Below are 25,004 nucleotides of genomic sequence, written 5' to 3'. Positions count from 1 at the left end.
TGGCTTGGGTGCTTGTTATACCAATACCTCTTTTTGCTCAGCACCTGGAGGTTGGCAACCCTAGCAGTGGTTTCCAAACTGAACCCGGAAACCTGCTGCACTGTTTAGCAAATCAGCATTCAGGGTTAGCAAGACGTTTATCATCAGCAAAAACAACCAATTAAACTACAGAATACATTTCCAGCCACGCGTGCAGAGAGTTTTCTCTTATTGGTTCTTGTAGGTTATCCGGGCTGTGTAACCGTGGTCTTGGAATTTTCTTTCCTGACGTTTCGCCAGCAACTGTGGCCGGCATCTTCAGAGGAGTAACACTGAAGGACAGTGTCTCTCAGTGTCAAGGGTGTAGGAAGAGTAATATATAGTCAGAAAGGGGTTGGGTTTGAGCTGAGTATTGTCCTGCAAAAGTATTGTCCTGTAAGTATCAAGATAATGTGCTAATGAGGGTATGGTATGTTAATATGGAACCATTGTATCCTGAAGTGATCTATCTGTTAATGTGTGTAATCCAAAGCTAATCTGTATGGCTATTGTTGAATGTTGTCTTTGTCTGGAGGTTTTTTCAGGGCAGGAAGCCAAGCCTTATTCATTCTTAAACTCTCCTCTTTTCTGTTAAAGTTGTGCTGATGTTTATGAATTTCAATGGCTTCTCTGTGAAATCTGACAAAATAGTTGGTAGAATTGTCCAGTCTTTCAGTGTCTTGGAATAAGACCCTGTGTCCTGTTTGTGTCAGTCCATGTTCAGCCACTGCTGATTTCTCAGGTTGGCCAAGTCTGCAGTATCTTTCATGTTCTTTTATCCTTGTTTGTATGCTGCGTTTTGTGGTCCCGATGTAAACTTCTCCACAGCTGCAAGGTATACGATATACTCCTGCACCCTTGACACTGAGAGACACTGTCCTTCAGTGTTACTACTCTGAAGATGCCTGCCACAGTTGCTGGCGAAACGTCAGGAAAGAAAATTCCAAGACCACGGTTACACAGCCCGGATAACCTACAAGAACCAATGAACTCTGGCCATGAAAGCCTTCGACAATAGTTTTCTCTTATTCCTGATTCTTGCAACCCCCTTTTGAACATTCCCAGGGAGGGTCAGGGGACCCACAAGGAGAAACAGCCACACAGGGCGGGGCGGGGTGAGAAGGGACAAGGGAGGAGGAAAGGATGGGCTGTCTTTTGAGACACCTAGCAAACGAGGCTGGTAGGGGTGTTAACCGCCCCGTCTTCAAGATGGAGACAGTGAAGGGCATCGGGGAGGGGGGGCAGCCATAGCGGGCTGCCATTGTAGCCTAGCCCTATGGCCAACAACTGTCCCCAACCCCGGATGTCGTCCACTTACCAGCAATCTGAAACAAGTTGGCAAAGAGGATGATAGCCTTTGTTTGACGGGTCCGGTCCGACCAGTACCCAAAGAGCGGCCCCGTGATCAGTCCGGCGAAGCTGAAGGCAGAGATGGCCAGGCCCAGGAAGTACGGTTCGGCATCGAGCGTCCGCAGGTAAGCCCAGATGGTGGGTAGGATCACCGCTGGGGGGGGGGAGGGCGGAGAGGGGAAAGGGTCACCCAAAGAAAGGCGGTAGTCAAGAGGAGCATCCTTCAGATAGCATACCGGCCTGCTGCCGTCAAAGAGATTTACTTTACTTGCTTTTATTATTGTTATGGTCATTGACCAGTAAAATGCGTATTCACATATATAAAACAGTCAAGTGGAGAAGAAAACAATTTTCGATAGGGCAAGGCCAGAAGACTGATTCATGATAATAGTAAGACCGTTTTACCACTTGTATAATTCCAATAACAATGGAGTCCATAACAGATCTATAAAAGCGAAAATAAAAATAAAATACAGTAAAAATATGAATATAAAATTTGAGATTTAAATTCATTTTACATTTTTTTCCATTGCACTTGCGGGCGAACTTTATGTACAAACGCGCAGAATTTAGCAACATTACTTATGGCAAGTGAATTTTCATCAGAGAGGAGTTTTTCCGAGTCGGGTTTTTTCAGAACGACCTGGGATTTTCTGTAATAGAGGGTAAATAACCGTCATTCGCATTCCATTGTAAAAAGGACGATGGAGAAACACAGGTTCTCGGGTCTCCGCCAAAGAGATTGAGGCGCCTCCCCTAACTTGAAAGACCCTCCCCCACGACCCCTACCCACAGAGGTGCAGATACAACTCCGAGATGACAGCTAAAAGCAAGGGGAAAAAAGGTTCACACACTGCCTACAGTAGAAGTCCTCTCTTCCATTGGACGACAGAGTGGGTTCAGCCCCGGAAAATGGCCCTGCTCTAAACCTGCCCGGACCCCGCCCCTAGCCGGCCCTGGCCCCGCCCCCAAAGGAGTGTGCGCGCACCTGCCTGGACAGCACCAATCAGGAATCGCTTGGACATCAGCCCACCAGGACTCTTCCCCGTAGGGTTGCCAGCTCCGGGTTGGGAAATACCTGGAGATTTTGGAGGCGGAGCCTGGGAAGGGCCGGGTTTGGGGAGGGGAGGGACTTCAATGCCATAGAGTCCAATTGCCAAAGCGGCCGTTTCCCCCAGGGGGACTGATCTCTGTCGCCTGGAGATCAGTTGTAATAGCGGGAGATCTCCAGCCACCACTTGGAGGTTGAGAAAACCAGTACAGGAGCAATGCTGATAACAATGCCAATATATTATAGCTACATATACACTTTACAGTATGTGGTAACGAAACCACCAACCACACATACATTCAATACAACAGTGGATGAGCAAAAAGTCCACAATTGATTTGAAATATAAATTCTATATAAATTGATACTTACCTGATAGAATTTATATTTCAAATCAATTGTGGACTTTTTGCACATCCACTGTTGTATTGAATGTATGTGTGGTTGGTGGTTTCGTTACCACATATTGTAAAGTGTATATGTAGCTATAATATATTGGCATCGTTATCAGCATTGCTCCTGTACTGGTTTTCTCATCCTCCTGATAATAGTACAGTGGTGTCTTTTTTTCTCCTTCACCACCTGGAGGTTGGCAACCCTACTTCCCCGTGACCTTGATGGCCAATCCACGCCTGGCCTCCTGACCATCAAGCTGTTACTTCCTCTTTGGGAGCTAGCAAAGCACAGCCTGCAAGATCCGGGAGTGTCTTCGTGGGCAGCCCCCTTTGTGCCCGTGTGAAGCAGCCCTGCCCGTGCCCTTGCACCCACCAACCAAATCCTCTTTTGCTCCTAAGTAGGGTTGCCAGATTCCTCTTCGCCGCTGGCGGGAGGTTTTTGGGGCGAAGCCTGAGGAGGGTGGGGTTTGGGGAGGGGAGGGACTTCAGTGCCATAGAGTCCAATCGCCAAAGCGGCCAGTTTCTCCTGGTGAAGTGATCTCTATTGGCTGGAGATCAGTTGCAATAGCAGGCGACCTCCAGCTAGCACCTGGAGGTTGGTAACCCTACTCCTAAGCCTGGAGCTGAGCAGGCGTGCCTCCTCTCCTGACCTTTCCCCGGAAGGATTGGTTACCGACTTGGCTCCCAGGGTGTAAAATATTAAAGCGGGGGAGCTATGAAACCCGGGAGGAAGAACGCCAAGCTTGGCAGACAGCAAATGACACACCGGACCCGACGGGGCTTGCCAGGAGTTCAAGGCATTGGGGGTCACTGCGAGCTGGAGTCAGGCCCTCAAAGAAGAGGCAACGCCCGCCTTTCTGGCGCAATGGCACAGAGCAGACGCCGCCGATGCTCACAGGCGCACAGAATTCCCAAAGAGAAGCCCCCTCCTACTGAGCATATGAAGCTGCTGTCTGCTGAATCACACCTTTTTGGAAATGCTGGGGATTGAACCCAGGACCTTAGGCATGCAACGCAGATGTGCTACCACTAGGGTTGCCAGGTCCCTCTTCTCCACCGGCGGGAGGTTTTTGGGGCGGAGCCTGAAGAGGGCGGGGTTTGGGGACTCCAATGCCATAGAGTCCAATAGCCAAAGCGGCCATTTTCTCCAGGGGAACTGATCTCTGTCGGCTGGAGATCAGTTGTGATAGCAGGAGATCTCCAGCTACTACCTGGAGGTTCAAAAAATATTTTTATGAGCTACTGTGTCTAACAATTACGCACAAACAATTACACATACCTATTAACAAGAAATCTTATACATCAACTATACAACCCATCTCATGGACGGTAAGACAAGGAATATATCTGAACAAGAGTGCAATGTCTCTCACTGTATGTACACCAATCTTCTGTATAAGTATCATACAGGTAAATGAGTAGTTCTGACAATAATAGGTTCAAGGATGATTTGCTTCAAGGAAGATACGGCCGTTTCAAATTCTTTGGATTCTTCATCAGTCTTTCAAGCATATTCCTCTGTTATTGCACATCCATAGTAATCAATTTCAAAGTGCTGCAAGCATAACAGATCCCACGAAGGGTAACCTTAGCAAATGTAACCATGTATGTAATGTGAAAACTGTTTTCACATTAGACACAGTAGCTCATAAAAATATTTTTTGCACTTCATTATACTGGTTCGCTCCTGTACTAGTTTCCTCATCGGTTGATAATAGTACAGTGGTGTCTATTTTCTCCCCCACTACCTGGAGATTGGCAACCCTCTCCCTAAGTGGGTGAGACAGTCGCCATATAAAAACCAACTCTTCTCCTTCTTCAGTTGGGAGAAAGAAAAGATTAAATCGAACGAACAACATTGTCGGGTCTTGTTGGCTAGGGTGAGGCCGACAGCTTTACACGCACACTGACCCCATACTCCTTCGCCCCTTCCAGTTTAAAAGAAAGACCTCTACTCAAGCCCCTGGAGTGCAGCTGCCTTCCAGAGACCCTATAAATATTAGACTGAAGGAAGTAATTGCCTGACTCCGCGCTAAGGTGCATCTAATGTTGGCCAGCATAGGGAGAGACAGCCCATTGATGCGAAGACAAGGCAGGGGCTTACCCCCCTAGGACCGTGTTGGCAAACCTATGGCACGCGTGCCGGACTTGGCACGCCGAGCCATCTCTGTGGGCACGCACGGGTAAGTTGAGCAGCCGTCGCGTCTGCCTTCCCTGGACTCCCCACCGCCCAGCTTAGGGGCTTTGAACAAACATTAATTGTTCAAAAGCATGCCAAATGCAAACTTTTACCTTTCAATAAAAAGTTGTTTGTATCATTGAAAGCTCTGTTATTGTGTTTTTCTTTTAAGGCAAAAGATGTTAATAATGTATGTGTTGTTTTTTCTAAACTAAAACCTCAGTATTCAGGTTAAATTGCGGTGTTGGCACTTGGCGATAAATAAGTGGGTTTTGGTTTGCAGTTTGGGCACTCGGTCTCTAAAAGGTTCGCCATCACTGCCCTAGGATGTGCTGGCACTATGCCCCAGATTGTGGGCACAGGGGGACACACAAAAGCTTCTCTGCAGGACGACGAGAGCCCTCTTAGGCAGTGTGGTATAGCAATTCGAGCAAAGGACAATATCTGGGAGACTTGGGTTCGAATCCCGCCTCCGCCACAGAAGCTCACTGGGTGACCTTGGGCCAGTCTCCTTATTGGCTTGACCTACCGCAAGTGGCCTATTATATGTGGGGTGGGGGGGATACAAGGAGACTAAAGCACAAAAGCAGACAACCTAAACCAGGTTAGGCAAATCCTTCTTGCCTCATCCTGTTGGAAGGTTTCCTGAGCTTCATTTCTCAGCACTAACTCTGGCACCTGTTTCGAGAAGAACTGGGTGTGCTGACAAAATCTTTCCAAAGGAGAAAACTTCAAAGAAGAGAAGACAACCTGACTGCCTCTTTTAAAGACGGTTTCGCTTTGCTCAGAAGGAGCTAAGCTTTTTCAGTTCTCCAACACAATATTCTTATAGATTCATCTGTCAGCGTCATATTGCTATCGCTTCCGTCCTGATGAAGTAAATATATTTAGCTGATTTTGTAGCATAAGGGTATTCCAGTCCCCAGGTGCGGCCTGCAGTTTCCCAGAATTACAACTGATCTCCAGATGACAGAGATCAGTTGAGAAAATGGCATTTCTGGAGGATGGATTCTACAGCATCACCTCTCTGCCAATCTCTGCCCTCCCAGGCTCCCCAAGAACCATCGTGGGCTCCCGGACAAAGATCCTACCTCCCAGCCCCAAATGACCCTGATCCAAGCCAAATATCACAACAAAACAAACCATGTGGCTTGCTGCTACTGTTAATCTGAAGTCATAAAAGAATCTGCCTGCCTGCCCATCTGTGGCAGCCATAACTCATCAGAGAATAAAGCTAGGAGACGAAAAATTGGCCACTGGCTTCAGAGGGATTGTGGGCATTCCAGGGCCAAAAATGAAAAGCATGGGAATATCCTGGCCCAGGTTATCTCCAGACAACCCCACCCCCACCACCCTGTGCTCTTAGCAATGGTAGCTAAGGGTCTCCACTTGCGGCAGGCATAACTCATCAGAAAATAACACTACATGTTTGAAAACTGGCCACCAACACCTGAAAGATGATGGAAGTTGCAATGCCCCAAAATGAAGGAAATTGGCTGTTTAGCTCGGAAAAAACGCGATTAAGGAGAGACATGATAGAGGTCTATAAAATTATGCATGGTGTGGAGAGAGTGGACAGGGAGAAGCTTTTCTCCCTCTCTCATAATACTAGAATACAGGGTCATCTGCTGAAGCTGGAGGGTGAGAGACTCAAAACAGATAAAAGGAAGTATTTCTTCACACAACCCAGAGTTAAATTGTGGAACAGGATGTCGTGCTGGCTGCCGACTTGGAAGGCTTGAAGAGGGGAGTGGACGTGTTCATGGAGGAGAGGGGTATCCACGGCTACTAGTCAGAATGGATACTAGTCATGATGCAAACCTATTATCTCCAGGATCAGAGGAGCATGCCTATTAGGTGATGTGGAACACAGACAGGACAATGCTGCTGCAGCCGTCTTGTTTTTGGGCTTCCTTAGAGGCACCTGGTTGGCCCCTGTGGGAACAGACTGCTGGACTTGATGGGCCTTGGACTGATCCAGCAGGGTGTTTCTTATGTTCTTATGGGAGACACCCGGAACCAGGTGATCTTCACAACAGGTAACATGTAATGAGGGAGTTTTGAGCAACCTGCCACGTGTCTCTAATGCTCAGATCCCCCATCTGCCATGGAAGATTGCTGGGTGATGCCTTCTTAGCCAGAGGTCACCTCCCTGTCAGCAGAAGAGTGGTGCCTTTGTTTTATAGAGAAGGAAGATCATCACTAGCTTCTCAGGGAGGGGTAGTGGAAAGCGCCACCAAGTTCTAGCGGACCTGTGGTGACCCCGTAGGGTTTTCAAGGCAAGAGGCGTTCAGAGGTGGTTTGCCATCGCCTGCCTCTGCAGAGCGACCCTGGACTTCCTCGGCAGTCTCCCATCCAAGTACTAACCAGGGTTGACTCTGCTTTGCTTCTGGGATCTGACAAGATCAGGCTAGCCTGAGCCAACTTGATTTCTTTGCCGCCCTGCCCTTAAGGGCTCAGGATGGGTGTCGAATATTTCACAAGTAATGAAAGTGCCTTTCTGCAACCTGCAGAAATTCTGCAATAAAACCAATTGCTCAACCTCATCTTTGCTTACTACAGTTGCACAGTCTCGGCTCCATCCTGGTAACCACAGCCTTGGCGTAGTGGTTGAAGAGTCAAATTAAGATCTGGGAGACCCAGGTTAAAATCCCCCCTCTGCCACGGAAGCTCACTGGGTGACCTTGAGCCAGGCTCATGCTCTCAGGCTAACCTACCTCACAGGGTTGTTGTGAGGATAAAACAGAGGAAAGGAGAATGATGTAAGCTGCTTTGGGTCTCCATTGAGGAGAAAGGCGGGATATAAATAAAATAAAAGCTAGAACTTTAACAAGATGCTAGATTCTGTGCCCAGTGCTGAACATCTGAACTTCCTAATGCGGTGACACACATCCCAACCAATTATAAAAATTGGCATTCTCACTCTGTCCTCATAGGACCCCTGTGAAGCACAACCATCGATAGTAGCAGCATTTATAACTCAGGACCTGCAAGCGGCGAAGGAGGAGGAGGAGAGTTGGTTTTTATATGCTGACTTTCTCTACCACTTAAGGAAGAATCAAACCGGCTTACAATCACCTTCCCTTCCCCTCCCCACAACAGACACCCTGTGAGGTAGGTAAAGCTGAGAGAGCTCTAAGAGAGCTGTGACTAGCCCAAGGTCACCCAACTAGCTTCAAGAGCAGGAGTGGGGAAACCAACCGGATTCACCAGATTAGCCTCCGCTGCTCATGTGGGGAATCAAACCCGGTTCTCCAGGCCACAGTCCACTGCTCCAAACCACTGCTCTTAACCACTACTCCATGCTGGCTCTCAACTGCATCCCAACTGCACTGCAAAGGCCATGGCTCAGTGGCAGGGCATCTGCTTAGCAAGCAGAGGGCCCCAAGTTCAATCCCCAGCATCTCAGGTTAAAAAGACCAGGCAGTGGGTGCTGTGAAAGACATCTGCCTGAGACCCTGGAGAGCTGCTGCGACTTTGAGTAGACAATACTGACCATGATGGACCAATACTGCATAATGCAGCTTCATGCATTCAACTTGCCCGAGGCCAGCTGGTGGCCTTCCTACATCAAGGATTCCCCACACCCAACACTAGTAGAAGAAAAAGAGTTGGTTTTTATATCTCGACTTTCTCAACCACTTAAGGGAGACTAAAACCGGCTTACAATTACATTCCCTTCCTCTCAACAGACACAGTAGGTGGGGCTGAGAGAGTGTGACTAGCACAAGGTCACCCAGCTGGCTTCATGTGGAGGAGAGGGGAATAAAACCTGGTTCTCCAAATCAGAGTCCACCGCTCCAAGCCACCGCTCTTAACCACTACACCACACTAAAATGCATCTGTCCTACCCGCATTGACCCGAGTCTCACGGAGTTTAATATCTTAGTAAATAAATCTTAACTGGGCGGGAGATATATATGATTGTACTCCCCACACAAGCAAGTTAACTGCAAAGCTGAATTTAGTAAATGTGTGTGTGTAAAGTGCCGTCAAGTCGCAGCCGACTTATGCGTGTGTGTGTGTTAAGTGCCGTCAAGTCGCTTCCAACTCATGGCAACCCTATGAATGAAAATCCTCCAAAATGTCCTATCTTTGACAGCCTTGCTCAGATCTTGCAAATTGAAGACTGTGGCTTCCTTTGTTGAGTCAATCCATCTCTTGTTGGGTTTTCCTTTTTTCCTGCTGCTGACTTATGGCAACCCCTTTTTGGGGGGTTTTCATGGCAAGAGACTAACAGAGGTGGCTTGCCAGTGCCTTCCTCTGCACAGCAACCCTGGTGTTCCTTGGTGGTCTCCCATCCAAATACTAACCAGGGCTGACCCTGCTTAGCTTCCGAGATCTGACGAGATCAGGCTGTACCATGCTGCCTTCCCTCCTTAGTAAATGTTACAGTCTATTTATATCATTTAATATATCACCCCGCATTACGTCTTTAAAAAAAAGAAAAGAATAACACTACAAATTTATTATTATTAACCTATTAGACAGTGATTCACAGTGGGCAGCCGTGTTAGTCTGTCTGCAGTAGTAGAAAAGAGCAAGAGTCCAGTAGCACCTTAAAGACTAAGAAAAATATTTTCTGGCAGGGTAGGAGCTTTCGTGAGCCACAGCTTCTGAGCTGTGGCTCACGAAAGCTCATACCCTGCCAGAAAATATTTTTCTTAGTCTTTAAGGTGCTACTGGACTCTTGCTCTTTTCTACTACTGCAGATCGGAAGAAGGGAGCTGTGGCTCACGAAAGCTCATACCCTGCCAGAAAATATTTTTCTTAGTCTTTAAGGTGCTACTGGACTCTTGCCCTTTTCTACTCCTGCAGATCTGAAGAAGGGAGCTGTGGCTCACGAAAGCTCATACCCTACCAGAAAATGTTTTTTGTTAGTCTTTAAGGTGCTACCGGACTCTTGCTCTTTTCTACTACTGCAGATCTGAAGAAGCGAGCTGTGGCTCACAAAAGCTCATACCCTACCAGAAAATGTTTTTTGTTAGTCTTTAAGGTGCTACTGGACTCTTGCTCTTTTCTACTACTGCAGATCTGAAGAAGCGAGCTGTGGCTCACGAAAGCTCATACCCTGCCAGAAAATATTTTTGTTAGTCTTTAAGGTGCTACTGGACTCTTGCTCTTTTCTACTATTAGACAGTAGGCATATACACCTGCTTGGAGGCTCATTGTGTATACTATATTGCTTATCATTATTTTATATTGTATTACTTATCCTATTTGCCAGAATTTACATCCCAACAGCCACCACCATTGAGCATTAAAAGCATGCCGGATGCCCAGGAGTGCCCGCTCTAGGCAGGGTACCCACCATATTCGATGCCCCCGGCCAAGAACAGCAGACCGATGGTGAAGTTGGTCAGCTTCTTCTTCCGCTGGTAATCCATGCACCCGGCGTCGGGGGTCTCCCCCTTCCCCCCGGGAAGGGAGGGGCGGGGCCGAAGATCAAAGGCCCGGAGACAGACTTCAAAGGCCGGCTGCGGGAGCGGGTCCGCGCTCGCCGGCGGCCAATAGCGGCCGCATCCCGGCTCCTCTGCGCGCCTCCTCTTCCCCAGCCGCTTCCCCAGCCTCCTCTTCCCCAGCCGCTCACCTGGCTGCGGGGAGGTGGAACGCGGGGCGGCCAATCAGGACGCGCCTCCCCGCCGGGGAAGGCGGGGCCAGCGCTGGCCCCGCCCCCCACAGACAACGCCAGATCAGAGAATCTCCGCCCCGTTCGGACTGCAGGTGTCAACTGCCGCCTAGGTGGGATGTTCTGCAGGGGAACATCTGGGCCCTGCGGGACCTTCCAGATTTCCGCAGGGCCATAGCAGATAAGACCGCTGGGATAGATAAAATGATGGAACTGGCTGAAATGTCAAAACTGACTGCATTAATAAATCAAAAAAGGAAATGCTGAATTTGTGGCAGAATGGGAGACATGGACAACATACTGTGTAAATGAACTTAATTTGGGAAACATTAAGGGATATTGGTTCTCGTAGGTTATCCGGGCTGTGTAACCGTGGTCTCGGTATTTTCTTTCCTGACGTTTCGCCAGCAGCTGTGGCAGGCATCTTCAGAGGAGTAACACTGAAGGACAGTGTCTCTCAGTGCACTTGACACTGAGAGAGACTGTCCTTCAGTGTTACTCCTCTGAAGATGCCTGCCACAGCTGCTGGCGAAACGTCAGGAAAGAAAATACCGAGACCACGGTTACACAGCCCGGATAACCTACAAGAACCATTGAAAAGTAGAGTTTAAGATAATGATAAAGATGGTTTATTACAATGAATTAGACATTAAATACAAAGAGAGAAACAAGAATATCCAATGGACAGAGGCGGGGAGAGGGGAAGTCAACTATATATGTGTGTTTAATGATAAGGTAGAAATTGTTTACAGTATATACTGTATGGAATGATATAATAGAATGTAAATTAGTTTGAAAAATAATAAAAAAAATTTCCACAAGGCCTGCAAGCCTACAACTGAGGACAGCCGCCTAATATCAGCTTATGTTATCTATACCAGGTCTTCGTAAACGTTTTCCACTTGCGACCCCTTTTTGCCCGAGAAATTTTTATGCGACCCCGGGTCTATAGGTTTATAGGTATACAAATCCAACATTTACTGATAATAAATCATAAAGAATTTTATTTTAAAACAATTCTTTGGTGTACATATAATTTTACTATTTACTGTTGCCAAATTTTTTGCGATGCCCACATTCAGTTACGAGGCCCCATATAGGGTCGTGCCCCACAATTTAAGAAGCTTTGATCTATACCATCTTTATTGGTCTCCCCCCCTTCCCTCCCTTGAATGGGAATGATCCAAAGTGAAGGGTTGCCACCTGTATGGTGCCTACAGCTTTTTTAGACGTGGTGCACCATTATGTTAGGTTTTAGAATTTTACTGTTGTTTTTATTATGGATTATATATATTGCTTGTTGTACTTTTAAATGATGTTACCCACCCTGAGCCAGCTTGCTGGGGAGGGCGGGTTATAAGTCTAATAGATAAATAAATAAATGTTTTTCCCACCAGGCCTATAACTGAGAGCAGCAGCAAATAGCATATATACTGGCCTCCCCTTTCATATGTATGAAATGATATGATTGAGGGGCAGCCATCTGCGGGGGCTCTTACAGCAAAAGAGGGTTTGGGCGCCATTTTCGATTAGTGGTTCAGTTTCAGTTAAACTTTGAGCATTGGTGTTATGATTAGGATTAATAATGTGTGATTATGTCATTGTTGGTTTTAAAATGGATGTTACCCGCCCTGACCCGGCTTGCTGGGGAGGGCGGTCTACAAATCTGAAAATAAATAAAGCAAAATGCAATGCGAAAAACAAAGCCACCTCAAGCAGACCTTTGACCAAAAGCAGCCAAACGCGCGCAAATCCCTCTGCAAGCTTTCAGGTCCTGAGGGTCGCCAGCCTCCAGGGGAGGCCTGGAGATCTCCCGGAATTGCATCTGATTTTCAGACTGCAGGGATCAGTTCCCCTGGAGAAAGAATGGCAACTTCAGAGCATAAGGTATAGCATGGGTTCATGATGAAAGCCCTCTCCAAATTCCCCCCTCTCCCCTCAGGCTCTGCTCCCAAATCTCCAGGAATTTTCCAGGCTGGAGTTGGCAACTGTATCTGGAACACTTCATGAGATCCAGTTCAAACAAGGAGACCCTTGATTCAAATCCCTGATGTGAAGCTCACTAGGTAACTCTGGAATCAATCCTAAGTGACAACACAGCCTAATACACCTGATAGGGTTGTTGTGCACATAATATGGGATAACCTGCTTGAAAGTAAGGACAAAGCGATATTAAGGCCCTCAAGTGGCCCCGTGGGACAGTTTCTTCCCCTCCACCGTTTCCCCCTAGACTTTCCAAGGTCTCCCCTGCAGCTGCAAAATTGTCAGGGTATTCCTGAAAACAACAGAACTGAGTTTTCCTTTGGGGCACGTTGACTTCTTTCATGTACCTGAACTGCAAAACCAACAGACAAATTCAGCAACACGTGAGGCCGACAAGGCGGTAGAGCATTTGCTGAGCATGCAGAAGGCCCCAAGTCTGCGTAGACAATCCTGACTCTGATGGGCCCATGGTCTGATTCATTATAATGCAGCTTCATGTGTGTTCATGTGTAGAAATTTGCAAAGAGCTGTGTTGGTCCTACTGGGGAAACTCCAAAAAGCAACAGTCCTGCAGCATTATGTAACGTACCCTGTATAATACTTGTGCTAGGTTGCAGGGGGTTGTTGTAATCCTAGTCCTATTACATTGCTTATTAGATGTCTCATACTACTGACTGCAGCATTATTTAACATACCCTGTATAATACTTGTGCTAGGTTGAGGGGGTGGGGGGGAAGGGTTGTAATCCTAGTCCTATTACATTGCTTATTAGATGTCTCATACTACTGACTGCAGCATTATTTAACATACCCTGTATAATACTTGTGCTAGGTTGCAGGGCGGGGGTTGTAATCCTAGTCCTATTACATTGCTTATTAGAGGTCTCATACTACTGACTGCAGCATTATTTAACATACCCTGTATAATACTTGTGCTAGGTTGCAGGGCGGGGGTTGTAATCCTAGTCCTATTGCATTGCTTATTAGAGGTCTCGTACTACTGACCGCATTGATTTAGCATGCGGACCGCCTCCAGTCTCAATAAGAAAGTCGCAAACGATGCAATGAGAGGCGCAATGATAAATAACGCAAATAAATAAAATATCTGTATTGGCATCAACTGAAAAGTCGCAACAGAGTCAAGCAAGCTTTTGAGCGCGCCGGGACTCTCCCTCTTTCCCCACCGACTATTTAACCCGTCCTTTAATGAGAATAATCTCCGTGGGACTGCCGCGCAGCCGTGTGCGCATGCGCAACGGAGCCCCTCTCGACTTGCCCTTCTTCCCTTTAGGCGCGGTCAACGCCCCGCGCCCAACACAAACGTGGCCGTCTTCGCTTCGGTCGCGTGACGTCATCTGCGAGCGCCCGCGCCGGAAGAACCGGCCCCTTCCCCTCCGCGTGCCGCACATGGGACTCTGTAGCGAGCGGAGTCGGGGGGCGGCCGGGAGCGGGTTGGCGTCGTTGCTCCGGCTCCGCTTTTGTCCCGCTTCGCCATGGCCGGCATCCTTTTCGAGGACATTTTCGACGTGAAGGACATCGACCCCGAGGGCAAGAAGTTCGACAGGGGTAAGAGAGAGAGAGAGAGAGAGATTCACAATCTCAAACTAAAGTCAATGCATTTACCTGGGCTGAATAAAGACCTTGCATTCATGGCTCATAACCAAGGCTGATTTCTCCACACCCATCTCTCCCCTGGACATCACAGACTCTTCTGCTTCCCACACCTCATCCCATCACGCCTGCTATTCACATTGACATACTGTTCACATTTACATACTAATGCTTGCCTGAATTCACTCTCGTCCTCCACTTAAAGACGGATGGATTCACATTCTAGCTGTATCTGAAGAAGTGAGCTGTGGCTCACGAAAGCTCATCCCCTGCCAGAAAATATTTTTGTTAGTCTGTAAGGTGCGACTGGACTCTTGCTGTTTTCTACTACTGCAGATCTGAAGAAGGGAGCTGTGGCTCAGGAAAGCTCATCCCCTGCCAGAAAATATTTTTGTTAGTCTTTAAGGTGCGACTGGACTCTTGCTCTTTTCTGCTACTGCAGATCTGAAGAAGGGAGCTGCGGCTCACGAAAGCTCATACCCTACCAGAAAATATTTTTGTTAGTCTTTAAGGTGCTACTGGACTCTTGCCCTTTTCTACTACTGCAGATCTGAAGAAGTGAGCTGTGGCTCACGAAAGCTCATCCCCTACCAGAAAATATTTTTGTTAGTCTTTAAGGTGCTACTGGACTCTTGCTCTTTTCTACTACTGAGAGAGAGTGTGACAGGGAAAGTCCAGCGGACTCCGTTGTTCGTGGCTGTGACTTATTCGTTTCTCCCGCTTTTCCTCTCAGGAGTTGGGAGCGTGGTCGGGTTTTCTCCGCCTCGGCCGTTTAGTGTTCACAACAGCCCCGTGAGGTAGGCTCGCAACTCTCACAGCAGGGGCAAGTTGCATCTACGCAGCGTTTGGACATTTCATTATGGTTGCGCCTTAGCGTTCAAATTTGGATTTTCCCGCGAGGAAACAGAAACCCAAGTTGTAAATGATTGGCTGTTACCGCACTAGGTATTCCCAGCGATGTATTAAGAGTTTGGAAATGTTATAAAAAATACTGTTCGCACTTTGTTTGGCCCTTTTAGTTGTAAAGACGTCTTCCAACCATTTTTTAGCCATGGCATCCAAAAACCCTTTTAAAGAGATGTTTTTTATAACATTTCCGAACTCTTGATATATCACTAGGAATACCTAGTGCGGTAACAGCCATTGTCGTTGTTCAGTGTCAGCGTGGTATAGTGGTTAAGAGCAGTGGTTTGGACCTCTGTTTGTCTCTTGCCTTGAAAACCCCATTAGGGGTCGGCTGCGACTTGACAGCACTTTACACACACGCAGTGCTTTGTGTGATAGAATTTGGGAGACCCAGGTTTCAGTTCCTCCCCCCACCCCCAGCCATGGCACCTTGCTGGGTGGCCTTGGGCTAGTCATGCATTCTCAGCCTAACCTACCTCACAGGGTTGTTGTGAGGTTAAAATGAAGAGGAAGCTGGAGTAAACGACTTTGGGTCCCTGTTGTAAATAAAATTAATGTAATCGTTATCCACTCCGGAATGTAAAAGCTGGTGTATCTGCTGCTTCTTTGAAGCTGTACAGTATTGAGCAATTCCAATGAAAAATTCTGACAGGTACTAGAGGTGTTAATAATTGCTTTCTGTCTCAAAAACTATCACAAGAAGAAGAAGAGTTGGTTTTTATATGCCGATTTTCTCTACCTTTTAAGGAGAATCAAACCGGTTTACAATCTCCTTCCCTTCCCCTCCCCACAACAGACACCTTGTGAGGTAGGTGAGGCTGAGAGAGTTCAGAGAGAACTGTGACTAGCTCAAGGTCACCCAGCGGCCTTCATTTGGAGGAGTGGGGAATCAAACCCAGTTCTCCAGATTAGAGTCCGCCTCTCTTAACCACTACCCCACGCTGAACACATCGATGTCCCATTTGTCAGTTCTCCAGACCTTGATTCAGAGAACCAGCATATAGCTTCAGCTCCCCTTCCCCTGACTTCTGTGCTAGGGATTCAACTTGCATTCTGTATTGTCCAACCCCTGAACTCCCCCTGCCCTTTTCTTTGAATCAGCTAAGAGCTCCAGCATTTCATAACCTGCCGTGCCTCTGTCCTCCTCTTGCTGACACCCCGTTGATCTTTTCACAGTTTCCCGACTCCACTGTGAGAGCGAATCCTTTAAGATGGACCTGATCCTGGATGTGAATGTACAAATCTATCCTGTCGACCTGGGTAAGTGGGTGAGGCTATAGCAGCCGGCTGGGACAGCAGCCCCTGTACTATGTGTACCCAAACCAAATAGTCTCCCTTAATCTATGCTCTGTGCCCAATGCACACCTTTGTCGGGCATCATCCCGGATGCCGCTGAGGTTTCCCACTTCCTCCTTTTTCATAATTGAACCGCTTGTCTTTTTCTTGCTGGATCTAGCGAAAGACTCCTTGCTTAGGACAGCGTGTTGACCATTTTCAACAAGCCTCAGCAGCACCTTAAATCATTTCAGCGTTATTTATTATTTCGATTTCTAACCTGCCCTCCCCGGCCAAAGGCAGGCTCAGAGTGAGTAAAATCGACATACAAATCATAATACTTGTAAAAAAGATTTTTAAAAACTATACAGTTCTAAAACATAATCTGAAACATCAGATGGCACTAAAAACACAGTACTGGCTGAGAGCACAGCCAGCAAACAACCCCCTCTTAGCTCATAAACACATACAGATAAGGAGGGGGTCTGGAGGCCAACACTGATGACATCCGCGGCTGCCCTCAATTGTAGACCTGGTGGAATAACTCTAAAATACTCAGGTTGCTAGTTTTCTATAGAATCAATGAGTTGGAAGGGGCCACACAGGCCATCTAGTCCAACCCCCTGCTCAATGCAGGATCAGCCTGGAGCATCCCTAACAAGTGCTTGTCCAGCCTCTGCTTAAAGACTGCCAGTGAGGGGGAGCTCACCACCTCCCTAGGCAGCTGATTCCACTGTCGAACAACTCTTACTGTGAAATTTTCGTAATATCCAACTGGTAGCTTTCTGCCCTCAATTTAAGCCCATTATTGCGAGTCCTATCCTCTGCTGCCAACAGGAACAGCTCCCTGCTCTCCTCTAAGTGGCAGCCCTTCAAATACTTAAAGAGAGCAATCCTGTTCCCCCTCAACCTCCTTCAGACTAAACATTCCAACTCCCTCAGCCTTCCCTCATAGGGCTTGGCCTCCAGGCCCCTGATCATCCTCATCGCTCTTCTTTGCACCCGCTCGATTCTGTACACATCGTTTTTGATCTCTGCACACTTCCTTTGGTCTGACTTGGGCCCTCAGTAGCCACAGAGAGGCCAGCCGGTCCGAGCTGGTGCTCGCCCGTGACTCCTCATTCTCTTCTCCGCCGCAGGTGACAAATTCCGCCTTGTGATCGCCAGTACCTTGTACGAAGACGGGACCTTGGACGACGGGGAGTACAACCCCACCGATGACCGACCCTCCAGGTAATACAAAGATGATTCCACACGAGGGAGCTGGAGCTGAGTCACCAAGTGACATTTATGTCATATCCGGCCCTAATGAGTTCGACACCCCTGCCCTACGGTCGCTCCACATCTGTAGATACTCCTGGACCACAGTGGGTGACCTAGAAGGGTCCTGGTGGTTTACTTTGTCAGGTGTGTGCTGCTTTGTCTGGGGAAGCCTCTTGAGGCAGCTGTGAGAGGCAAGAAGAATCCCCTGGGCCACAAAATGTAAGCTTGTTGAAAAAGAGGAGCTTGCGTGATCAGAGAATCTGTACTAAGCCGCATATTCTGTGCTCAAAATGCTTGAAATTTGGAATAGGCAAATTCAGCACATTTGTGGTTTTTGATGTCCATCTAGACCAGTGGTGGCGAACCTATGGCGCGCATGCCAGAGAGGGCACGCTCTCCGTCGCCCCAGCACAGAAAAGCAGCCCCAGCAGCAGCAGCAGGAGAGATCCCCCAAACTGCCTCATGGTGGCGACCCCTGCCCACAGCCCCGGCTCTTGCACCGGGCAGCCTCTCTCCTTCTTTTGGGAGCCACAAGGGGAGATGTGGGGGAGAGAAAGTTGAGCTCCCCGGGTCCTCTCGCCGTCGCGCCTGCGAGCTTCCCTCTCTCTCCCCCTCGGCGGTGTAGGGCGACCTTACTGTGGCTGCCCCCAGGTGCCGGGCCCACCCGGGATGGCTGGTGGCGTGTCCGGGCTCTCCTCGAGCGGGAGCCGCTGCACCGCTCCTGCTTTGCGCCGCCAGTGTCTGTCCCGCACGGTGCGAGCTGCAGCGAGACTGGAGCTGGCTCCGGCTGCCTGCGCCACCCCCGGCCCTACCCTCGGAGGAGTCCCGCCGGGGCAACCTCCACCCTCGCTTCTCACCCAGAACTGCTGCTGCTTGCGTGGCCTGGCCAACTTCCCTGAGGCTGCAGTAAGTTGGCGATCCTGAGGTAACATGGCGATGTTGCCTTGCTTTTCCACTGTCGCAGGGATTCCTCCCCTGGTACGATTGCCAAAGACAGGACTTTTTGGAGGACTTTGATTCATAGGCACTTAACACACACACACACACACGATTGCCAGCCTCCAGTTGGGGCCTGGGAATCTCCCAGGATTACAACTGACCGCCGCTCTACACAGATCAGTTCCCCTGGAGAAAATGGCAGCTTTGGAGGGTGGACTCTATGGCATTATACCCCTCTGAAATCCCTCCCCAAACTCCACTGTCCCCCAGATCTCCAGGAATTTCCCGGCCTGGAGTTAGCAACCGTATCCCCAGGGCATACTCCTTACAAGCACAGTGCGTTTTTCCCAGGAGAAAACTGTTCCAAAACCTCAGTATTCAGGTTAAATTGCCGTGTTGGCACTTTGCGATAAATAAGTGGGTTTTGGGTTGCAGTTTGGGCACTCGGTCTCTAAAAGGTTCACCATCACTGATCTAGACATTAGGAAGAATTTTCTAACAGAGCAGTTCCTCAGTGGAACAGGCTTCCTCGGGAGGTGGTAAGCGCTCCTTCACTGGAGGTTTTTAAGAAGAGGTTAGATGGCCATCGGTCAGCAATGCTGATCCTATGACCTTAAGCAGATGATGAGAGGGAGGGCACCTTGGCCATCTTCTCGGCATGGAGTAGAGGTCACTCAGGGTGTGGGGGACGGAGGTAGCTGTGAATGTCCTGCATTGTGCAGGGTGTTTGACTAGATGACCCTGGTGGGCCCTTCCAACTCTATGATTATATGATTTCTTTGTTTATTTATTTGAATTTTTTTTTAATCCCTCCCCTCCCCCTGACTGGGGCTCAGGGCGGCTAACAACATACCAGAAAAAGTGACAATAATAAAGCCATAATTTCAATAAAATCCCATTTAAAAACTCAGCAGCAAACTAACGTTTTTGGCATTAAAAAATCAACTGTGTTGATGGTAGAGTTCAGCATAATTATGTTAGTGGAATGCCTGGTGGAATAACTCTTACCCACCCTGCAGAATGCAGACAAGTCCCGCAGGGCACACGTCTCCTCAGACAAAGCATTCCACCAGGTCGGGGCCACGATGGGAAAGGTCCCTTGTCACACTCAAACAGGTGAATTGAGGGCCGGGCTCCACCGAAACCCCGCGTGCGGCAGAATGAATGTGTATTTCAGTTACGATAGAATGCCAAAGTCATTTTCCAGAAACAAAGAATCGTAACAGGTGCCCAGGTTGTAATGATAGGGAAAATACACAATTTTAAAGAGAATAATGCTTTTAAAAAATAATCCACCTAGTGCTATCTTAGCCCTGACCTGGATGGCCCAGGCTAGACGGATTTCATCAGTTCTTGGAAGTGAAGGAGGGGTTGAGGTCTGGGTAGTACTTGGATGGGAGACCACCAAGGAAGTCGAGGGTTGCTCTGCAGTGGTAGTTAGAGCTTGGATGGGAGACCATCAAGGAAGTCCAAGTTTGCTATGCAGAGGTGCTTTTGAAAGGAGCAGCCCTAGTTACTACTTGGATGGGAGACCATCAAGGAAGTCCAGGGTTGCTACGCAGAGGTAGTTTTGGAGGGATCAGCCCTAGTTAGTACATAGATGGGAGACCACCAAGGAAGTGCAAGGTTGCTAGTTTTGGAGAGTACCCATGTTGGTCTGGCATAGAACAGCTCGAGTCAAGTCCAGTCACACCTTAGAGACCAACAAGATTTTTGGGATGTAAGCTGCTAAGAGTCAAAGCTCTCGAAAGCTTATACCCCAAAAATCTTGTTGGTCTCTAAGGTGAGACCGGACTCGAATCAAGCTGTGCAGAGGCAGGCAATGGCAAACCGCCTCTGAACGCCTCTTGAAAACCGTAAGTTGCCGTAAATGGGCTGCAACTCGACAGCACTTTCCACCCCCACCAATCCTGCCCCATAATGTCCTTTCCGCTCACAGGGCTGACCAGTTTGAGTACGTGATGTACGGGAAGGTCTACAGGATCGAGGGGGACGAGACTTCCACGGAGGCAGCCACGCGACTGTAAGTGTCTCACACCGATATATAGTTCCGATATGTTGGGAGATCCCAGGAATTGGATTGAACTGGGAAAGCGCGCATGGCCTCCCTCTGATGTCCCCTGAACTTTACCATACTAGTGGGCTTTAAACCGAGCCAAATGGTTGACCCATTTAAGCTAGCATAGAATCATAGTGTTGGAAGGGACCACCAGGGTCATCTAGTCCAACCCCCTGCACAACGCAGGAAATTCACAACTATCTCCCCCAGTGACCCCTACTCCATGCTCAGAAGATGGCCAAGATGCCCTCCCTCTCATGAACTGCCTAAGGTCACAGAATCAGCATTACTGACAGATGCCCATCTAGCCTCTGCTTAAAAGCCTCCAGGGACGGGGAGGTCACCACCTCCCGAGGAAGCCTGTTCCACTGAGGAACCGCTCTAACTGCTAGAAAATGGTCTACTCCGATTGGCAGTGACTCTCCAAGATCAAGCACAGCGATCTTTCCTCTTAATTGATTGTCCTTTGGGACATTAGGCATGCATGCGCCCTATTGCGGAGCTATCATTCCTCTGGAAAAGAAAACTAAACTTCGACCCAAAGAATTCTGACAACATGAGCTTCAACTCGCAGAAGCTCATACCCTGGAAAGTCGTGTCAGTCTTTAAGGTGCCGCTGGATTCGAGTTCTGTTCCGAAGAACTACCGAGTCTGTTCTTGGAATTAGTTACTGGACGTGTTTTGCATACATTAGTTGAGTATTAATGAGACAGTGTGGTGTAGCAGTTATAGAGTTGGATAAAGCTCATCTGGGAGGTACAAATAAGGTAAAGGTAGTCCCCTGTGCAAGCACCAGGTCATTACTGACCCATGGGGTGACGTCACATCCCGACATTTACTAGGCAGACTATGTTTATGGGATGGATTGCCATTGCCTTCCCCAGTCATCTTCCCTTTACCCCCAGCAAGCTGGGTACTCATTTTTACTGACCTCGGAAGGGTGGAAGGCTGAGTCCACCTTGAGCCGGCTACCTGAAACCGACTTCCATCAGGATCGAACTCAGGTCGTAAGCAGAGCTTGGACTGCAGCTTACCACTCTGCGCCACGGGGCATCTGGGAGACCAGGTGCAAATCCCCACTCTGCCAGGAAACCCACTCCTGCTGTCTACTTCCCCCACAGGGTTGTTGCGTGGATAAAAAACCGGGAAGACAGAACAACATATGCATCCCTCACAGGGTTGTTGTTGGGTGGATAAAAAAATGGGAAGACGGAACAAATTATGCATCTGGAGCTTTTTGGAGGACAGGAGGGATACAGATGTATACTAGACAGGCAGATTCTGAGTTTTGTGAGATGTTAAAAAATTTGCGGAAGGGGTGGAAGATTAGTGGGAGAGGGGCTGCGGCTCAGTGGAAGAACCTCTGCTTGGCACACAGAAGGTCCCAGGTTCAACTCCCAGCATCTCCATTAAAAGGACCAGATAGGACGTGGTGTGAAAGGCCTCTTTGCCTGAAACCCTGGAGGACCACTGCCGGTCTGAGTAGACAACGCTGAACTTGATGGGCCAATGGTCGAATTCAGTACAAGGCAGCTTCATGAGTTTTGGAGAGGGGCTGTTGCCCAGTGGGCGGAGCATCTGCTTGGCATGCAGGAGGTCCCAGGTTCAACCCCCAGCATCTCCAGTTAAAAGGACCAGGCAGTAGGTGACGTGGAAGACCTCTGCATGAGACCCTGGAGAGTTGCTGCCAGTCTGAGTAGACATTACTCACCTTGCTGGACCAATGAACGGGTTGTGGCTCAGTGGTAAAGCATCCGCTCGACCTGTAGAAGGTCCCAGGTTCAATCCCCGGCATCTCCAGTTAAAAGGATCAGGCAAGTAGGTGAGGTGAAAGACCTCCGCCTGAGACCCTCGAGAGCAACTGCCAGTCGGCGTGGACAATACTGACTTAAATGGACTGATTCATAAGAACATAAGAAAGGCCCTGCTGGATCAGACCAAGACCCATCAAGTCCAGCAGTCTGCTCACAGTGGCCAACCAGGTGCCTCTAGGAAGCCACTAACAAGACGAGTGCAGCAGCACCATCCTGCCCGTGTTCCATCGCACCCAAAATAATAGGCATGCTCCTCTGATACTAGAGAGAAAAGGTATGCAGCATGACCAGCATCCATTCCAACTAATAGCCATGAATACCCCTTTCCTCCATGAACATGTCCACTCCCCTCCTAAAGCCCTCCAAGCTGGCAGCCATCACCACATTCTGGGGCAGGGAGTTCCACAATTTAACTAAGCGTTGTGTGAAAAAATACTTCCTTTTATCTGTTTTGAATCTCTCACCCTCCAGCTTCAGCAGATGACCCCGTGTTCTAGTATTATGGGAGAGGGAGAAAAACGTCTCCCTGTCCACTCTCTCCAAACCATGCATAATTTTATAGACCTCTATCATGTCTCCCCCAGCCACCTTCTTTCCAAGCTAAACAGCCCTAAGCGTCCTAACCGCTCCCCATAGGACAGTTGCTCTAGTCCCCTAATCATTTTGGTTGCTCTTTTCTGTACCTTCTCAAGCTCTGTAATATCCTTTTTTAGGTGTGGTGACCACAACTGTACACAGTATTCCAAGTGTGGTCTCACCATAGATTTGTACAAGGGCAGTATGATGTCAGCAGTTTTATTCTCGATTCCTCGTCTAATTATGGGCAGCATGGAATTTGCCTTTTTTACAGCAGCTGCACACTGGGTTGACATCTTCATTGAGCTATCCACTACCACCCCAAGATCCCTTTCTTGGTCTGTCGCTGCCAGCACAGATCCCATCAGTGTATATGTGAAGTTGGGATTTTTTGCCCCAATATGCATCACTTTACGCTTACTCACATTGAATCTCATTTGCCATTTTAATGCCCATTCTTCCAGTATGCAGAGATCCTTCTGGAGCTCTTCACAGTCTAATTTTGTTTTAACCACCCTAAATAATTTGGTGTCATCTGCAAACTTGGCTACTTTACTGTTCACCTCCAACTCCAGGTCATTGATGAACAGGTTGAAAAGCACCGGTCCCAACACAGATCCCTGAGGCACCCCACTGCTCACATCCCGCCATTGGGAGAACTGACCATTGATTCCTACTTTCTGCTTCCTATTTTTCAGCCAGCTCTCAATCCATAAGAGGACTTCAGTATATATTCAGTATAAGGCAGCTTCTCCTGTCTTTACTGGCAGTGTAGCTTAAGGGGTGGGGGGGGGAGGAAAACCGAATCTAGCAGCAAGTGGCTATAAAGAGGGAGGGAGAGGCGAGTGTGGGGTGGTCAGCATTCTGGCCCCCTTGGATCAAAGAGCATTGGAGTTCGTTTGCGTTTCTGGCTCCTGTCCCTAACTCAGTGTTGCCGGATCACTCTTATGAGTGACAGCCAGTGAGCGGAAGGTTCCCTGTGCAGAAGCAGCCGCTTTGAGCTGAGCTACACCTTCAGGAGGTCCCCGGTTCCACCCTTGGCCTCTCCGCCTGAAAGGGTCTCGGGTCACAGGCTTTGGGAACAGTCCCTGCCCTCGGCGTCGGGGATAGCTGGTGCCGGTGGCTTCTCGGCACGAGGCAGGATCCCCATGCCGGGGCCCTGTCCCTCTCACTGGTGCCGTCCCTCCTATCCCCTCTGCCTCTCTCCTCCAGTTCCGCCTACGTGTCCTACGGCGGCCTGCTCATGCGGCTCCAGGGCGACGCCAACAACCTGCACGGCTTCGAAGTGGATTCCCGGGTTTATCTCCTGATGAAGAAACTCGCCTTCTAGCCATCTTATGGGGAGGGGGGGAACCACTCGGACTTGGTGGGGCAGGACGGCTTGGTTGCCTCTCGCGTAGAGGTAGCTGTACTAGCTGAGGGGGCAGGCGGGATTGAGACGCAAAGCCTCTCCCCCCCCCCCACCGTGGTTGTCCCTTTCTCCTTTTTGCCATGAAAACCTCGAACGGGCACGGCTTCTTGTGTGAAGGAGGACTTCCTGAGAAGGGTTGCTCCTCCCACTTGTCCCGTGGGTGGGGCTATGCAAATTAGCATCACCTCCCCCCATCCGCCATCCTGCCTGCTCCCCAACAAGGTTTGCAGACTTCTCCCTCCTTCCATTGCCTTTCTAAAACAATCCGTGGAATATTTTTTTAAGCGGGGAGGGATCTTGCCATCTGGCCTGCCTTCAGCGACCTCTGATCAGCAGCTATAAGGAAGTACTTCCCTGTTCCACAGGGCCAGCCCCCGCTCCCCAAAAAACCACCAACGGGTATCCGCCCATCCACAGGCTTCACGGAGCAGGGCTTTTCCACGTTCCCCTCCTGTTTCGGCCCCCTGAAAAATGTACAGGGGGTCAATGGACCCTCGGAGCAGCACGGGGACAGACTGGGGGTTCCCCAGCAGAAGGAATGGAAGG

General features: G+C 48.9%; 2 protein-coding genes across 2 annotated transcripts in view; one reads left to right on the top strand and one right to left on the bottom strand.

Annotated features, from left to right (window-relative positions):
- Positions 1-13,959, bottom strand: part of LOC130477917 (major facilitator superfamily domain-containing protein 8-like) — a 60,364-nt gene extending 46,405 nt beyond the window's left edge. The window contains exons 1-3 of the mRNA XM_056849997.1: positions 13,801-13,959; positions 10,305-10,587; positions 1,337-1,522 (exon numbers count right to left, since the gene is read on the bottom strand). Coding sequence (XP_056705975.1) covers positions 1,337-1,522; positions 10,305-10,587; positions 13,801-13,959 — 628 coding nt within the window. The remainder of the gene's footprint in view (positions 1-1,336; positions 1,523-10,304; positions 10,588-13,800) is intronic.
- A 111-nt stretch (positions 13,960-14,070) lies between these two features.
- POLR2H (RNA polymerase II, I and III subunit H) lies at positions 14,071-24,377 on the top strand. The gene is made up of 5 exons (XM_056850102.1): positions 14,071-14,170; positions 16,298-16,381; positions 17,536-17,629; positions 20,538-20,621; positions 24,260-24,377. The coding sequence occupies exons 1-5, from the start codon at positions 14,098-14,100 to the stop codon at positions 24,375-24,377; spliced, it is 453 nt and encodes a 150-aa protein (XP_056706080.1). The 5' UTR covers positions 14,071-14,097.
- Positions 24,378-25,004: the final 627 nt, after the last annotated feature.

This window comes from Euleptes europaea, chromosome 5 (assembly GCF_029931775.1).
Source record: "Euleptes europaea isolate rEulEur1 chromosome 5, rEulEur1.hap1, whole genome shotgun sequence".
NCBI lineage: Eukaryota > Metazoa > Chordata > Lepidosauria > Squamata > Sphaerodactylidae > Euleptes > Euleptes europaea.
The sequence above is the reverse complement of the archived record's forward strand: the minus strand, read 5'-3'. Positions and strand labels throughout refer to the sequence as shown.

Coding starts and splice junctions, on each gene's coding strand:
- POLR2H (XM_056850102.1), top strand. CDS start 14,098: ATGGCCGGCATCCTTTTCGAGGACATTTTCGACGTGAAGGACATCGAC. Junction 17,630..20,537: donor ACCGATGACCGACCCTCCAG/GTAATACAAAGA, acceptor TTCCGCTCACAG/GGCTGACCAGTTTGAGTACG. Junction 20,622..24,259: donor ACGGAGGCAGCCACGCGACT/GTAAGTGTCTCA, acceptor TCTCTCCTCCAG/TTCCGCCTACGTGTCCTACG.